Genomic DNA, 16,588 nt, shown 5'->3' with positions numbered 1-16,588 from the left:
CGGGTTTGAATCGTTTTGATGGAGAAAATTTGTATTTAATCGCTATAAACTCGGTTCATAAGCTAAAGAATCTTGGTGATTGAACATATCTCACATTGGGAAAGAGTGCTATTTTTTGTGCCTAAAACATTTGAAGCTATTGCCAGAATGGATTGATCTTTTGACAAGACATGTTCATTTTTGTGCAAAAAGTAAGATTACACATTTGTGGATTGGTAATGTTGTTATTGGATATTAGAAGCACGATTAGTGACATTCTATTCACCTTTACCCACCTTTTAGCTTAAGAAACTTGCATATATAATTAGAAGAGGTATTTTTGAAGATATGGACTTATGAAAGGAAAAGAAACAAAAACACTATCGTCTTTGAGTTAGTGATATAGCGGTACCGAGGTAACACGTGTTGTGGGTTCTATGTGTGAATATATCCGTGAAATATTTGATGTTGGTTGTGTGACATTACGTTCAGAATTTTTTTTTTTTTTTTTTTTTTTTTTTTTTTTTTTTTTTTTTTTTGTGTAAATGTCACATTTCACTAGAAAAATATAAAATATATATTATTACATTTTATGTTGTTTTATATATCCCCATTTTTACTTCAACTACTTTGTTTGACATAATAGCAAGAAAAGGAGATATTAGTGATGATAAAACTTAATAAGCTCTTCTTACTCATTCAAATTATTTGGGAGTAAGATTAATTTTATTCAAGTCTATGTGGTTTAATCAGGAGATTCTTATTACCATATATGATTAATTCTCTAAACACTCTGTAATATGCAACTAGTGGGATCTATTGCGACGATATCAACACGTCAACTCTTGGGTTAGTCATTGAATCTATTCACGGAGAAAGCACGATAGCACAATTTGTAATTTCAACGATATAACTCAGTGGTTAGGGCTCTGATACCCTTACAAGATGTCTCATGTTCGAATTCTTAGGTGATAAGGGAAGGGTTGCAAACACTAAGGGATGGGGTTAAAATTAATCGCTCTCCCGAGTAACCCGAACCTGGAAAGACTTGAACTGTAATTCCAACGAGGGTTGCAGAGGGTTTTCGATCCTTTTAATTCGGTAGGAACAACCTCAAATCTTCAAAGTAAAACTGAGTTGGTTTAAAAGTTAGATAGCACAGTGAGTGGTTTATAGGGCCTGCAATTTAAGTGATTATAAAAGTCTTCCTAGTTGATGGCTCTATTGGAACCCATTCCACACCATTGTTTCCCTTTTTATCCTTCACTTGCCTTGTAAGCTAATACTCCTTGACTGACAAACTTCACTCTGTTCTATGCTCTTATTTATATTCATATTCATTCAACTCAAAACACATTCAAGAATCTATATTTCTTGAAACAAATAAAAAAGTCTTCTTTAAGATGATCAAGATAGTCAACTCAATCCACCTAATTTTTTCAATTTATGTCTCATTGACCTTTTTATTGGCACAATCTGCTCCTCAAAATGCCATTGTTACTCAAATTCCTGGGTTTGATGGTACCACACCCTCCAAACACTATGCTGGGTACTCTAAATCTTTACTTTTTGTATCTTTCAGAAAAGATTTGATTTTTATTTATGGGTTTGTGCTAAATATGTATAATCTTTTACTGGGTACTCTTAACTCTTACTCTCCGTCCCAAAATAATTGTCCTGTTGGACTTTTCAAAGTCAATTTATTAACTCTTAACTCTTATTCACTTATTTGTTGATGAATCCACGAAAATGTTTGATCTTTGGTAATGGGGTTGTGTTTAATATACATGAACTTTGACCGATAAACCGGTAAACATATAAAGTTTTCTAGTCTGACGTGGCCTAATCAAGTTATCCCATTGGGTATTGTAGGGATTGGTTATTGTTGTTGTTGATTTATGGATTTTTTAGTAATTTGTATATTGTTTAATGGGTTTGCAGGTATGTTACAATAGACGAAAATCATGGCAAGAAATTGTTTTATTATTATGTGCTTTCAGAAAGAAATCCTTCTAAGGATCCAGTGGTTCTTTGGCTCAACGGTGGGCCCGGTTGCTCTAGCTTTGATGGATTTGTTTATGAGCATGGTTAGTTTACTTAATTTTCATGTTACTTGACATTATGCAATTTATTTGATAGATAAATCTTTGTTTTAGAATCATAATCCAGTTACAAAAACAATTAATGTACAACGTTGACTAACGCTAACTTGATTTCCAATAAAAACTAGTAGTTGAATCTAAAAAAGGGTGTTTATAGTGTGATTATAAGTATGATTGCTGCATCTAGATATTGCTTATAAACAAAGTTTTTGCTTCTACCATAATTTTGATTATTTTGACTGTTAGACTGTCAACAATAGTGACTCCATATACAGAGTTTAAAATATGGATTTCTTAAACGGGTAAATAGATTATGTTTTTCCCTTTTCAGGCTACACGGGAAAAGGGAGTATTTTTACTCGGATATAAATATGGATGCTTATTTCATTTGTTTATTAACAACGATACGTTGTTTGCAGGTCCATTTAATTTTGAGAAAACAGGAAGCTTTCCTAAGCTTCATCTTAATCCGTATTCATGGAACAAGGTTAGAGATACTTGTATTCGAGCACATTGAAAATAATATGAATTATTACTAATTATTAAATAAATTTGAATATAATCCGTTTAGGTTGCAAACGTTATATATCTGGATTCTCCTGCTGGTGTTGGAATGTCGTACTCTAGAAACACAACCGACTATATCACCATGGATACAAAAACCGCTTCGGACTCGCATAAGTTTCTCCTTGAGGTATTTTTGAAAATGTAAAAATAAAATAAAAATAATAATAAATCACCTCAAAGACTAAATGTTCAGATGTTATCTATCATACATGCTAAATTTGTTTTGATTTTAATGATGTCCGATTTCATTTTTGTCAGTGAATTGTTATATACGTACATTTTAATGAATATTGACGTACTAGATTTCATTTTTGTCTTATTTAGTGGTTCAAGTTATACCCTGAGTACCTTTCGAATCCATTTTTCATTGCCGGCGAGTCGTATGCAGGAGTATACGTCCCTACATTATCTTACGAAGTGGTGAAAGGTAACAATCTTTACTTAAATTGCACCAACACAAGTATGAGAAAATTACCATAATGCCCCTTTCGTTAATATTCAGGACTTGATGCTGGTGATAAACCCACCATCAATTTTAAGGTACATCTTTATTCTAAAACTGCACGATATGTACATATATTAGATGTGAAAGTTTTTTAGCCTAATTGTGAGTGGGTTGGTTTTGGGTTATGTTTAATCTCTAGTAGAGAGTTAAACGTGTAACAAAAATAAGATTAGCTTAAAAGGAACCGTGACAAATGGGTTATGTTTAATCTAAATAGTTAGTGTTTGTAATGTATTGACACAGTATTGTTTAACAAAAACCATAATCAACCCAACTTGACACTACCTGTATAAAGATTGATTTTTTACTATTACCCAACCTGTCGCCCATTTTGACACCATTGGCCTTGATTATAATTTATTAAAACGCAGGGATATATTGTTGGAAATGGAGTTACAGATGACAAGTTTGATGGAAATGCTCTTGTTCCATTTGCACATGGGATGGGTCTCATTTCTGATGAACTGTATCAGGTACACTTTGACTTTTGTGGTCAATTGTATTGCGTCCCCAGATCTGCTTTAATATGTAGTTCAAAATTTGATTTTCATGTTTATTTCTTTGTAGAAAATGGTTTAGAGTTTAATATTAATACACTGTAGAGAAAATATGTAATTTTCATATCAGATTCTAAGTAAATAACTAGTCCGTTTGACTTGAAAAGTCAAACAGTGTAAATGTTCCCTCTTCTGTTGGATGTTTGACTGCAAAGGTCAGATCTTCAAGATTCTATTTCAAAGGGAGTTTCTTACTAATGTTATATTTTACAATGATCGTCGAAATATTAAATAGAATTGAAGAATCTCATAGGGATTGTACTATTTTAGAATGTTTGATACAAAAAAGTCAAACTTCATCTTATGAGCAGGAAGTTAACACGCAGTGTCAGGGGAACTATTACAGTCCTCAAAACGACAATTGTGAAAGCATGCTTTATAAAGTTGATCAGGTGATTCCTTTTTCTTTCTTCGAACTTATATTTTGTCGTACATGTTACGTGTCTTATAAAAATACCCCTGATGAACTTTGATTTGAACTTGTAAATCCAGGTTCTTGATGGTATAAACATATATGACATATTAGAGCCATGCTATCATGCTGATAGTTCAAGTAAAATTAGACTTGGAAAGTCAAACTTGCCAGAAAGCTTTAGAAAATTGGGTGAGACCGAAAGGCCCCTTGCGGTTCGAACCAGAATGTTTGGGCGTGCTTGGCCTTTTAGAGCCCCTGTTAAGGCTGGTTATGTGCCTTCTTGGCCAGAGATTCTAAACAGTGCAGAAAACGTCCCATGTACCGTAAGTCATTATATGGGTAAATTCAAATGTTTTTACTGCAGACTGTTTTAAACATAAGATAAAATAATGTCTTCTTTTGTCTGCAAGTCTGCAGACTAAGAAAGATGCTTCTCAGTGCTGCAGACACAAAAACATACCGTCTTTGATGTTCAGCCTACACATCTTCAGATGGGTTACAGATCTTCAAACAAAAACATCTTAAAAAACTAACACCACCAAAATGTTGTACCTTTTGGAACAAAAAAGTAACATTTTGGAACAAGAAAGTAACATTTTTTGTTTTGTTTTGTGGAATTGAACACAAAACAGTTTTTTTTTTTTTTTGAGGTTTTTGTTATGTAATCCTGTTTGTAACCATTGTAGGATGATGAAGTAGCAACTGAATGGCTAAACAACGAAGCAGTCCGGAAGGCAATTCACGCTGACCCGGTAAGATATAATGCAATACGATTTTATTTTCAAATTTTTAAGTAAGATTACACTAACTTTATATCTGATAAAATGAAACTATAATGATTCTTTAGATTAGTGTGGCTGGCAATTGGGAGCTATGTACCGAAAAGATCAGATATTATCATGATGCAGGAAGCATGATCCCTTACCACAAAAACCTTACTGCTCGTGGTTATCGTGCTCTTATTTTCAGGTATATCCTTGCCTATGTACCTGCTACTTATAATTTCTTACAATGACTACTGATACAACGGATCATCATTGTAAAAATGTTTTATAAATGGGACCCACAAGATAAAAAAAGGTGATAACTTTGTTACGCTTGTCCAGCGGGGATCATGATATGTGCGTTCCTTTTACCGGAAGTGAAGCTTGGACACGATCATTAGGTTACAAAGTTAACGATGAGTGGAGGAAATGGCAGGTCGACGGCCAAGTTTCAGGGTATGTTTTTATATCTTGATTCGAAAGTAAGCGGTATCAAATCAAATATACGTCTAAAAAGGGTTCAATTTTGTAATATCTATGCTTATGTTGAAATGTTTTTTATGTTTGTAGATTCATACAAGGATATGACAACAACCTTACGTTTCTAACTATTAAGGTATGTCATGCATACATGTATTATACACACACATACAAAGAAAAAAACATGTCATGGTCTCAAACTTGTGTAACATTTGAGTAACATGCTAAAAACCGCCTTAGCTATTCTTTTTTGAGTAAGCATGGGTATCCGACTCGCATTGCGATCTGGCTAATCATAGGACGACCACCCGTGTTGCGGGTAGTCTGCAGTCGTCGTGGGTGAACCTCTGTTGCCAAAAATATTGGCATATTTTTTCTCCTGGGACTCAAGGTTTCAAACTTGAGACCTTTAAGTATTTTCACCCTTAGAGACTGAGTTAGCTATTGTTTTATGTTCATAAAGAGATCTCTTATATACTAATGTTGATGTTGATGCAGGGATCGGGGCACACAGTACCTGAGTACAAACCGAAGGAAGCGTTTGCATTTTACAGTCGTTGGTTGGAAGGGAAGAATATATAGGAAACTCTGATTGATCACTACAATATGATGTTTGTAAACGTATTACTGACTTACTGTATAATTTTAAAGAATAATCTGGTGTTAGGGTAAATGACACAGCATTTGTCATAGAAATAATAGTTGCTTTAGAATTATGATATAACATTATTGGATATATACCTTATATAGTACGTAATACATTGAAATTTATATGTTTGATATTCATGTACAAAGCGGCGAATTCAGAATTCAAAATCATGTGTGGCCTACCAATTGAGATGATGAAACATTGTGTTGTAGCTCATATGGTTGTGAAATGTGTCTCTTAATGAGAAGTCAGGACTCTCAGGTACAAGCAAGCTAACACGCGGGCGAGGTTGAAGGGGTCTTGCGCAACCTTCGGATTGTCGCAAGCGCAACCTTTGACCCCTTCGTCGACAACCTCTCATTTGTTCGACTACTCGCGGAGCCTGCTGCGTTTAAAGAAGCTCCACCCGGGAAAAGAGTGGAAAGCAGCTTTGATATGATAACGAAGAGGTCGCATTGAGATCTTCTATCCAAGGATCTCGATCTAGGCGTTCGACTCTCGTGGGGTGCAGCATTGCACACAAAGTTGTTCTTTTATCCTTGAGTTCCACTCAAGGGTACCATCCGCACATTGCGTTGCGGGGGCAGTGGGGGAGGGGGGGTTTATCGTCAATGCCCTCGGACCGGGTTTCCTCCTATACAGTAGTTGGGGGCGGATTATGTAACTGCGGGAGTTGAACACGTGGGTGGTTAAGTCCCCTGAGTGATCCTATACTGCTGTTAAAAAAAAATGAGATAGAAATATACAAGTCAAATGGGTTGAATAACGAGCTGGGTGGGTCTACTAATGGGTCGGGTAGAATTGAATAAACTGGATTATACAATGCTAACATGACAAGTAGTGAAAATACTAGAACTAATATTGCAAATATTTAAAAAATACTTTACTAACATCACTATGTACATAACGGTTAACAATCACTTTTTAACTGACGGTTATCAAATTGTAAAATAATTTAAAGCACGTTAAAAAATGTGTTTTGTATCAACTATTAAAATTCGGTACTCCATTTCATCATATTATAAGTCTACTATTTTGACTTTTTTTTTTATATTTTATAACGACAACTTATACACCCAACACAAATTTATTCACGAATATGCTCATTACGAGGCTTGAACTCCCTACCTCTTTTGTTTAAACTCTTTAATCATTATAGTCGGTAATTTAGTTTCTATTTGTTATAACGTTAGTCTTACATTTTATCTTAGTTTAAATAGGAAGACGGTGAGGGCGGTCGGTGGTAGCAGGGGCGACGATGGTGGAGGAGACGGTAGCAGCAGCGGTTTTGGTAGCATCAGCGGCGACGACAGTGGTTCTAGCAATGTCGACGGTGGTTGTAGAACTGGTAGATGTGGTGATGTCAGCATAATTTTGGCGGTGGCAGTAGCGTAGATGTGGTGATAGGTTTGATGCAGATAATTTTGTTGATAGCTAGTGGGTGTTGGAATGCGTTTTTTTAACAGCGAGTGAGATCACCCGAGGGGGACTAAACCACCCGTTCCGATCATCTCCCGTTTCGACTATGCCGATGCAGCGATAATAACCCCGCCCCCATCGCTGCCCGGGAGGAAACCTTGAAACCGATCCAAGGGCACGGCCAAGTAAAACCCCCTCCGCTTTACCCCAAACGATATGGAAAATGTGTCATGGGTGGATACTTCATGGCAGAGATAAAATTGTGTTTTTAATATGTAGCCATATGGGACTTCGTTTTAAAGAGGAAACAATAGTGTAGTTTTGGAACGTTTGTTTAATCAAACAACACAAATTTGGGTGTGTTTAGTGTGAGGGAAAAATGTGTTTTTTATTCTGTTTGTGAGGGTTTGTTTGTTTATTTTTTTTTACAAAATAAATAAATAAATAATAGAAAAATATCTGAGCACAAAAACTAGGGTTTTGGTTCAAACAAAAACATATAAAAAAATTCTGGCTATTTCATCACATTTTAAGCTTCCTCTTAAAGCTCTCTGTTCGACCCAATAACCGGAACCTGCTAAAAACTTTAATTAATTGTAAAGTTTCAAACTTTAAGAGGTGCAAACAAAATTAAGCAATGATGATGGCAGTTTGCAGATCAAAACAGCTTAAAAATCTCATCTATATCCCCTTTTTATATCGCCAATTTATTCACAAGCCAAGGTACACACTTTCTGTAATCTGAACTCAAATATGCTATAAATTATGAATTTGATGTTAATTAGATGCAAATAGATGAGAATGCCATACCCATATATGTGTATTTAGTAAAAATTGTGTAGGCCTATTTCTCTTATAAACTGTATGTAATAGCTGGGCTTATAATTATAGTAAAAAATGGTAATGTATGAACAAGAAAACATTATAATTAAATATTTTGATAATCTTAATAGCTCGAATTTGGATAAATGATAGATCTTTTTGAGCATGGTGTTTATGTTAATCTCATAGTGTAGTAGTTTTTCTTATGTTATACACAAGGCTATGGATCAAAAAATGGCGGTTATTTCGTCTGGAGCTGAAAAGTACCTTCCTGGAAGTATTCAGTGGTGTCATTTGGGTCCTATTAGCACGGGTCAAAAAGTTCATGAGCCTGCGGTGGGCCCGGGGACTGACCCGATGGTTAATGGTTCGGGTGACGTTAAACCGAAGAGGAAGAAGTTAAAGGGGAAACGAGCGGTTGTTAGGTGGTTGAAGTTTTTTAGGTTCAAGAAGAAGAAAGATTATGAAAGAATGACCGCAGAAGAAAAATTTTTGTTCAAATTGAGAAAGGTAAGTTTTGGTAATTCTTGTAGATTATTGCATAGTTTGATCCTTATTAATTGCGCAATGATATTTACACCATTGTTTTTGATGAATATACCAATATCGTGCATTATGAGGTTGTACTCTACACATAAATTATGCACATTTTTAGCGAATTTATCAGTAATGATGTAGATATCATTACCCTGATGCAAGGTTGTAAAAGTCCTGGGTCAGGGACGAGACGGGGACAACTCGGGCGTTGACTAACGTTGACTTTCAGTAATAAATAAACTAAACATATATATATTACACATAAAATATATCAAACATAAAACATTGATATTTCAAATATAGATATAGGGCACATATAATCTAATTATAAAAAAAATATTAAAATTTTTAGCGTTCCGACTTTTTAGGTTTTTTTGGGTAAGTGTTTTGTGTTTTGAAACTAATTGTGGCAAATCTTAGCAGATGATTATTATAATCATTTTAGTTTAGCTACATATCCTAACACCTCATTAGGCCTAACTAATCATATCTATATAAACATCATTGGTGATTATTTAACCTTATTGTTAGGCTCGAAGAAAAGAGCAACAATTAGTTGAAGCTCTCAACAAGATCGAACCAAAAGAGTTATCGGAAACCACACACGATCCCGAAATACTAACTCCCGAAGAACACTTTTATTTCTTGAAAATGGGCATAAAAAGCAAGAATTATGTACCCGTTGGTAGACGGGGTATATATCAAGGTGTGATTCTTAACATGCATTTGCATTGGAAGAAACACGAGACGTTACAAGTGATTGTGAAAACGTTTACGCCCGACGAGGTTAAAGAAATGGCTGTCGAACTTGCGAAATTAAGTGGAGGAATCGTGCTCGATATTCGGGATAATGATACGATTATTATGTATAGAGGGAAGAATTATTCGCAACCGCCTACTGAGATTATGTCGCCGAGGGTCACTCTCCCTAGGAAAAAGGTATGTTTTTTTCATTGAGCTTAAAGTCAAAAAACGGGTCAAACGGGTCAAAAGTTGTCTGTTGGTGATTCAAATGTTATAGTGTCCTAAATCTTATATTATGTTAATGTTGTTATGTAGTTATGTCACTTTGTTTCATATATCTATTGTTAACGAAGTACAATCATAAAGATTGGACCAGAGTGTGTTGGTGGATTGACCCAATTTGACCCGGTCCGTTTCGAGACTCGCACATATAAACCACCTAGTTTTACCCGTTACGCAATCCGCCCGCATTGACATCTTTGTTTTACATATTTTTTGTTCAAATTTCATTAATTTTACTTTTTGTATGTTGTAGGCATTAGACAAATCGAAATACAGAGACGCTCTTCGTGCTGTTAGAAGATACATTCCTAGACTCGAACAAGATCTCGAGCTTCTTCATGCAAAGGCCGAAAACGAACCCCGCATTAATCTCAACACACAATTATCCGATACCGACATTATCGTTGAACCTGAAGAGTTATCAAACATTCAACTTGAAGCTTCAAAAAAACTTAAAGATTTTGTTGCTAAGAATGATAAATACAACGAAGACGAAGAACAATCTAGTACGAGTTCAGACTTAGTTTCGGATTCAGAAGATTTGTCAGATATATTTGAAACAGATTGCGAAACAGATGAATCGAAAGATGAAAAACCGTTATATTTAGATGTGTTTGACAAGGTACCTGTACAAAATAACGAAGTTGAAGAAGATTTTGAAGATTATTTAAGGCGAATTTCTGCTAGGTCGAAAAAGGATAAGGATTTGGAGCCGGATTTTGATGATGTCGATCGTGCGGTTCTGAAAGCTGCGTCGCTTTTAAAGAAGAGACGATGAGGGGTTTTGGACCGTTAGATTTGGTTGAGTATCGCCTATAAAGTTTTCAACTTTATGTAAAGAACAAATGAATCTTGTGTCGAATGACCATTTTCGGTTACACCCATCAATAAAGATTGAAACTTTATGATATCTTGAAATGCAACTATTGCTTATTTTGTTCTTTGTCTTGTGTTTTGTGTAGATTTATCCTTTGTTTGTACATCTGAAATTAATTATTTGTTCAGAAAGCTATACAGTAAAATGCAAGAATCAAAAGAGAAATGTTTGATGATAGATACAAGAAGTCGTCAAAACCAATCTGGGTCGACCGTCAACGCTTTTGGTCCATTTCTGCTGAGATTTATAAATAATAAACGTGCCGATTATGATTGCAAGAATCATACTATTGCAATAATAACCCAAATTGCTGAGTGATTTAGGAGGTTGTATGCGTTAAAAGTAGACTAGAGAATTTGGATGACATTAACTTGTTTGATCCAATCCCTTTTTAGCTAGATTTTTATTTGCTTTGACCTTTTGTGTGTATATACTGCCCAAATTGACACATTCAAATAAACGGGTCATAAATCCCACCTCTAAAAGAAACGACCAGAAGGTAAGAATGAATAAACGGATGGAATGAGAATATCAGCGTATAAGGAAACAGGTCAAAGTGGCTGAAAGTTGTCCAACATGTAATCATATTGATAAACTAACTATATATACAACAATTTGCTTTACATTTTATCCAAAAAGAACACAATTTGCTTTACATTACCTGTTTCAGGTCAAGTTGACCCGTGTTTATCAGACCCATTCTGACCCGAGCCCGTTTTTAATCGACCCGTGTGATTTGAAACTATCTGTACCCGGTTTCCAAACCCACCTGACCGTCCATTTTGCCACCTATAAGTTCATCAAAATCCACCCACAGTAGGTGAAATTACAAACTTACCCCTTCACAATCATCATTGCATTACATTTACATGTTCATATCAAATCTCACCATTTTTTTAGGATCACTTCCAATATACCATGTTTCCATCACAAAGGGAAAAATGCATATAGATGAACTAATCAAAAGAACTTTAGAACACATTAAAAATCTACACATAACAATAACAACTAATGATTATAACTATACAATAAAGAAGACAATGAATCCACATTCATTAGGATGATCTTAAAAAATCGAATCAGCAATGAATCCAAATATGAGTGAGAAATCAAAAATTAGGGTTTACACGAACATCTTTTTTAGGGAGAAAAAAATTTGGACCATTTCTCGATTTATGCGTGTCATCCTTGCACAGGGGCCATGCTAATCTTCTCTGTATTGTTCCGATTTTATCAGATGTCCCCGAAGGGACAATAGTAACCCTTAGCCTAATGATTATAACTATACAATAAAGAAGACAATGAATCCACATTCATTAGGATGATCTTAAAAAATCGAATCAGCAATGAATCCAAATATGAGTGAGAAATCAAAAATTAGGGTTTACACGAACATCTTTTTTAGGGAGAAAAAAATTTGGACCATTTCTCGATTTATGCGTGTCATCCTTGCACAGGAGCCATCCTAATCTTCTCTGTATTGTTCCGATTTTATCAGATGTTCCCGAAGGGACAATAGTAGCCCTTAGCCTTTACATTATAAACCAGCTGGATATTATTCTTCAAGCAGATGTGGCACTATAATCTGTTTACAATTATTTTATACATTTAAATATAATAATTATTATAATTATAATTATATAAAATGTACAATTTAATTTCACCAACTAAAGGTATTACATAACATAACTTTTATAAAAGTTATTTAATGCAAAAAAGCATAAACAGCAGTGGAAATATAAACCAAAAGTGCAGAAGTAACCAACACAACCATGGAAGAAACCGCATTAATCGTTGATCTACTCCCACAACTCAACAAACCTAACCGAATCTCGATCACATTCACCATCGAAAGCATTAAAAACAAACACCCCATAACTGACCCAACCGCCGATCCAAGCATTCCAAATCGCAACATTTTTAAATTAATATGAGCTCTAAAAACCTCATCAACATCCTTACTGATTAACAAATTAATCGCGAGTTTAAGTCCTTGTGCCACGAGTGACGAAAATAAGAAGAAACTAAATGATATTACTTCGTATACCAAAAGCTTTTTAGCAACTGTAACATCAGCGTCACATGATGATTTGTTCTGTAGACTACGTTGACCTTGGGTGGTCAATGAAAGTCCAACGAAAACTGCAATCGTGAAGAGTGAGTTCACGTTTACAAGACCGTCTAATGCTGTTACGTGTATGCTTGTTGTTGACATTGTTTGTGTTGATGAGAATGTGGTTATAGTTCGAGGTTTTTGATTGTTGTAATCATTTTTTTGTTAAGTATTTGATAATCGAAATAACAGTAATTGAGAACTGAGATAGAACAAAATATAGAGGAATCTTGAAAACTTGGATATTGGTTGTGTTTGGTTAAAGGTTGCTTGGAGTGTAAGGAAACAGATAAGTGTTGCTTGTGAAAACAAAATATTGTGTTTGGTTTGTTGGGAAATTACGGCCTCACTAATTCCCACCACCCAGTCCAACAATAATAGTAAAGAAATAAGAACAATACACAACACAAGATTTAACGTGGAAACTCCAAAACAGGAGAAAAACCATCGGCCCCCAAAGAGAGAGATACACTATATCACAAATTGTTACAATGATATAGACGACTCTCTTAAGCCAACTACACTCTCCAAAATATTTAACTAATACAACTCTCAAACAAGGGTAAGAAAGAAAGAAATAATCAAATACTTAAAGTGTATTGATTTGTGCGATTTGGAATGAAGACTTAGCCCCTCTTATATAACCAAGTCACTCACCCCTCACATCTTCCTCCCACCAATGTGGGATAAACATATCTTCTACTAGCCAAAATAAACCAACAAATCTCCACCTTTTGGAAAGAAGAAGATAACCATGCTTCCACATTGCAAGGATAACCGATGTAGACGCTTCCTCGACGACAACTTCAAGATCCTCATCTTCATGCCGTTGACATTATCTCCCAAGAGACAAAACTTGCATCTTCATCGAACATTGTCTAAACCGACAATCATTGTCATCACAGACAATCATAACTCTTAACAAGAATTATCATACTCCACCATTAAGAGTATAGCACTTAGAATATCACATTCCAAGCATTTCACCTCGGCACATGTTGTTGAACAACCAGCTGAAACTTTATGGTGCAACTTCCTTGTTTGGCTTTCTCGAAAGTCCCATCAGCTACAACATCAGTTTCAACCACACAGCCTGCATCAACGCCAAACCAATGCCCATGTGTAATTGTGGAACCGCTAACGAACATCCCTTTCCACGGTGGCGCGGACACACCATGAGGATGACGTGACTTCAGAGGAATTCGTCACTCTCCGTAACAACGGAGACAATGTTAGCGTCTTTGGAGCCATTTGCCGGATTAGCTCCACCGGGACAATTAACCCTTACATGTCCAGTCTTCCCGCACTTCCAGCATGTCAGATTCTTTCTAGAGTTTCTCTTCTGCCTATCCGAACACAACACTATCGTATCTCCTGATGACGAGACCCCGTTACCTTCCAGTCTTTTCTCCTCGGATAGGAGCTTGCTAGTAACGTCTTCAAACTTCAGAGTTTTCTTCCCATACATCAAAATAGGTTTCATGTGTTCATAAGACGATGATAAAGATAATATCAACCTCAAAGCTTTATCTTCATCATCCGTTTTAACTCCAATAGCCTCCAGTTCTGAAACAATACCGTTAAGAATACTTAGATGATCTGAAATCTTTGAACCCCCATCCATACGCAGAGTATGAAATTGTTCTTTAAGACACAACCGATTTGAGATGCCCTTGCCCTGGTACAACTGCTCTAGTTTAACCCAAAACTCCTTTGCCGTTGATAACCCGTGCACATTTGCAAGCACGTTCTTTGCAAGACACAAACGAATTGCACTTGCTGCCCTCAAATCCATATCATCCCATTCTTCTTCATCGAACTTACTGCTAGAATCACTGCCAGGAACAAGGGTGGGTTTACCCTTCAAAGCCTTGTGTAAACCGGACTGAATCAATACATCCTTGACTTGAACCTGCCATAAGCCAAAATTGATCATCCCATCAAATTTCTCTACATCAAACCTCATTGGACTGAACTTCGACATCGTATCCGTATCCTATAGACAACAACTTTCTCTGATTTTGCTCACGTTTCGAATAGCCAAAAGATGTAGCAGGTAGCCAGGACCCTTTAAATCGGAAATCCACAACTAGGCCACTAACAAATCCAACTATTACTACGAATCAGAAAAAATATTGTCTAACCAGATACCCTATACGATCAATAGAACTCGTTTCTGATGTGGACGATCCACTCACGTAGCAACCACAGAGCATACTCCGACTCCTATAACCGAGACCCCCGTCAAACCTGACGCTCTGATACCAGTTGTTGGGAAATTACGGCCTCACTAATTCCCACCACCCAGCCCAACAATAATAGTAAAGAAATAAGAACAATACACAACACAAGATTTAACGTGGAAACTCCAAAACAGGAGAAAAACCACCGGCCCCCAAAGAGAGAAATACACTATATCACAAATTGTTACAATGATATAGACGACTCTCTTAAGCCAACTACACTCTCCAAAATATTTAACTAATACAACTCTCAAACAAGGTTAAGAAAGAAAGAAATAATCAAATACTTAAAGTGTATTGATTGGTGCGATTTAGAATGAAGACTTAGCCCCTCTTATATAACCAAGTCACTCACCCCTCACATCTTCCTCCCACCAATGTGGGATAAACATATCTTCTACTAGCCAAAATAAACCAACATGGTTATGTCATGTTTTATGTAAACACTCAAATGAAAAACTGCATATTGACTGACTTTATGAAATGTAAACTTGATAAAAGTATTACTCCATTTGAAATTGGTCACAAAAAAAGTTAGAAAAAGTAGAGGGTGTTGGGTTTATTAGTGGGTTTCCAATATGATGAAGCTTTAACCCAAAGTTTAAAGCCCAACAATTTAGGCCCAAATGGTTTGTTGACTTGGTCAAACATTTGAGGGCATTATTTTGAATTGTGTCCAGCTATCTTCAATTGATACGAGAGAGAGAGATCAGATTGAGATCAAGAAAAAGAGTGAAAAAAACTCCATTTCCGTCTACAGTGACAGCAGGACAGAAAAGAGACGATCCCCGGAGATCTAACCGTTAGATCTTCATCAAATTTGGGCTGTGTCTTCCTGACATCAGTGCCAAGGTTTTCAACCGTTGAATTCATCTAAAGATGTCTGTAGCTCAAGTTACAGCAGGTCGAACAGTAGCAGAATTTTGGGTGATGTTATTACTCTTTTGTCTTTAATTTCTTCATATACTTGTTGATTATTGTTGTTCAAGAGTATGATGATGTTGTATACCTCTAGTTGATCTAGAGAAGGATTATTGTATTGCTCTCCTTGTTGATGATAGTGGAATTTAAGTGGCTTACGAATCCCGTGGTTTTTACTCTCGATTTTGAGGGGTTTTCCACGTAAAAAGTCTCGTGTGTATTGTGTGTGCTTTGTTATTTCGTATTTCTGATTTGGGACAGAATTGGGGCTGATTTGTGGTGATTGTGGTATGCCTTATTTGTTAGTTTCCTCACGGGTTCATACGGGTCGGGAAATGCTTGTCAAACGGGTTTGTTTCCGCTTTGTAGTTTGCCCGTTGTGACCATTTTCCCATCAAATTGGTATCAAGAGCTAGGTTATTTGATTTGACTTGTGTGAAAGATGGAAGCTAATACAAGTAAAATGATTAGTTTAAATGGTTCAAATTATCATGTTTGGAAAGGCAAGATGGAGGATCTTCTTTATGTGAAAGATTATTATTTGCCTGTTTTTACTGAGGATAAACCTGAGGAAAAATCTGATGCTCAATGGAAAATTTTGCATAGACAAGT

The 16,588-nt window shown here is 35.9% G+C and overlaps 3 protein-coding genes and 2 non-coding genes across 7 annotated transcripts; 2 read left to right on the top strand and 3 right to left on the bottom strand.

Annotated features, from left to right (window-relative positions):
* Positions 1-1,128: 1,128 nt before the first annotated feature.
* LOC139876258 (serine carboxypeptidase 1-like) lies at positions 1,129-6,123 on the top strand. Of its 2 annotated transcripts, none has more exons than XM_071863559.1 (14): positions 1,129-1,253; positions 1,921-2,066; positions 2,501-2,568; positions 2,653-2,775; positions 2,973-3,075; positions 3,151-3,188; positions 3,525-3,626; positions 4,022-4,102; positions 4,203-4,448; positions 4,812-4,877; positions 4,973-5,094; positions 5,232-5,345; positions 5,460-5,505; positions 5,868-6,123. In XM_071863559.1, exons 1-14 carry the CDS (start codon positions 1,195-1,197, stop codon positions 5,949-5,951), a joined length of 1,398 nt encoding a protein of 465 aa, XP_071719660.1. In that variant the 5' UTR covers positions 1,129-1,194; the 3' UTR covers positions 5,952-6,123. The 2 variants fall into 2 exon arrangements, with proteins under 2 accessions (XP_071719660.1, XP_071719659.1); XM_071863558.1 differs by lacking the exon at positions 1,129-1,253 and adding an exon at positions 1,265-1,528.
* Positions 6,124-7,966: 1,843 nt separating this feature from the next.
* On the top strand, positions 7,967-10,742 carry LOC139877348 (uncharacterized CRM domain-containing protein At3g25440, chloroplastic). 2 transcript variants are annotated; one of them, XM_071864773.1, is made up of 4 exons: positions 7,967-8,160; positions 8,479-8,769; positions 9,328-9,735; positions 10,076-10,742. In XM_071864773.1, the coding sequence occupies exons 2-4, from the start codon at positions 8,482-8,484 to the stop codon at positions 10,598-10,600; spliced, it is 1,221 nt and encodes a 406-aa protein (XP_071720874.1). In that variant the 5' UTR covers positions 7,967-8,160; positions 8,479-8,481; the 3' UTR covers positions 10,601-10,742. The 2 variants fall into 2 exon arrangements, with proteins under 2 accessions (XP_071720874.1, XP_071720873.1); XM_071864772.1 differs by having other exon boundaries at positions 8,457-8,769.
* A 1,107-nt stretch (positions 10,743-11,849) lies between these two features.
* LOC139878856 (U6 spliceosomal RNA) lies at positions 11,850-11,952 on the bottom strand. The gene has a single exon (XR_011769716.1). It is a non-coding gene; the product is annotated as a U6 spliceosomal RNA (small nuclear RNA).
* A 158-nt stretch (positions 11,953-12,110) lies between these two features.
* On the bottom strand, positions 12,111-12,213 carry LOC139878858 (U6 spliceosomal RNA). The gene has a single exon (XR_011769717.1). It is a non-coding gene; the product is annotated as a U6 spliceosomal RNA (small nuclear RNA).
* A 186-nt stretch (positions 12,214-12,399) lies between these two features.
* LOC139876330 (uncharacterized) lies at positions 12,400-12,950 on the bottom strand. The gene has a single exon (XM_071863639.1). The coding sequence runs from the start codon at positions 12,912-12,914 to the stop codon at positions 12,405-12,407; it is 510 nt and encodes a 169-aa protein (XP_071719740.1). The 5' UTR covers positions 12,915-12,950; the 3' UTR covers positions 12,400-12,404.
* Between the last annotated feature and the right edge of the window lie 3,638 nt (positions 12,951-16,588).

This window comes from Rutidosis leptorrhynchoides, chromosome 11 (genome assembly GCF_046630445.1).
Source record: "Rutidosis leptorrhynchoides isolate AG116_Rl617_1_P2 chromosome 11, CSIRO_AGI_Rlap_v1, whole genome shotgun sequence".
NCBI classification, from domain to species: Eukaryota; Viridiplantae; Streptophyta; class Magnoliopsida; order Asterales; family Asteraceae; genus Rutidosis; species Rutidosis leptorrhynchoides.
This window is presented reverse-complemented; position numbering and strand designations above follow the sequence as displayed.

Excerpts from the sequence above, each read along its gene's own strand:
- LOC139876258 (XM_071863558.1), top strand. The coding sequence starts at position 1,383 with ATGATCAAGATAGTCAACTCAATCCACCTAATTTTTTCAATTTATGTC. Across the intron at positions 3,627-4,021 it reads TTTCTGATGAACTGTATCAG|GAAGTTAACACGCAGTGTCA; the intron begins GTACACTTTGAC and ends TCTTATGAGCAG. Across the intron at positions 5,346-5,459 it reads GTCGACGGCCAAGTTTCAGG|ATTCATACAAGGATATGACA; the intron begins GTATGTTTTTAT and ends TTATGTTTGTAG.
- LOC139877348 (XM_071864772.1), top strand. The coding sequence starts at position 8,075 with ATGATGATGGCAGTTTGCAGATCAAAACAGCTTAAAAATCTCATCTAT. Across the intron at positions 8,770-9,327 it reads TTTTGTTCAAATTGAGAAAG|GCTCGAAGAAAAGAGCAACA; the intron begins GTAAGTTTTGGT and ends CCTTATTGTTAG. Across the intron at positions 9,736-10,075 it reads TCACTCTCCCTAGGAAAAAG|GCATTAGACAAATCGAAATA; the intron begins GTATGTTTTTTT and ends TGTATGTTGTAG.
- LOC139876330 (XM_071863639.1), bottom strand. The coding sequence starts at position 12,914 with ATGTCAACAACAAGCATACACGTAACAGCATTAGACGGTCTTGTAAAC.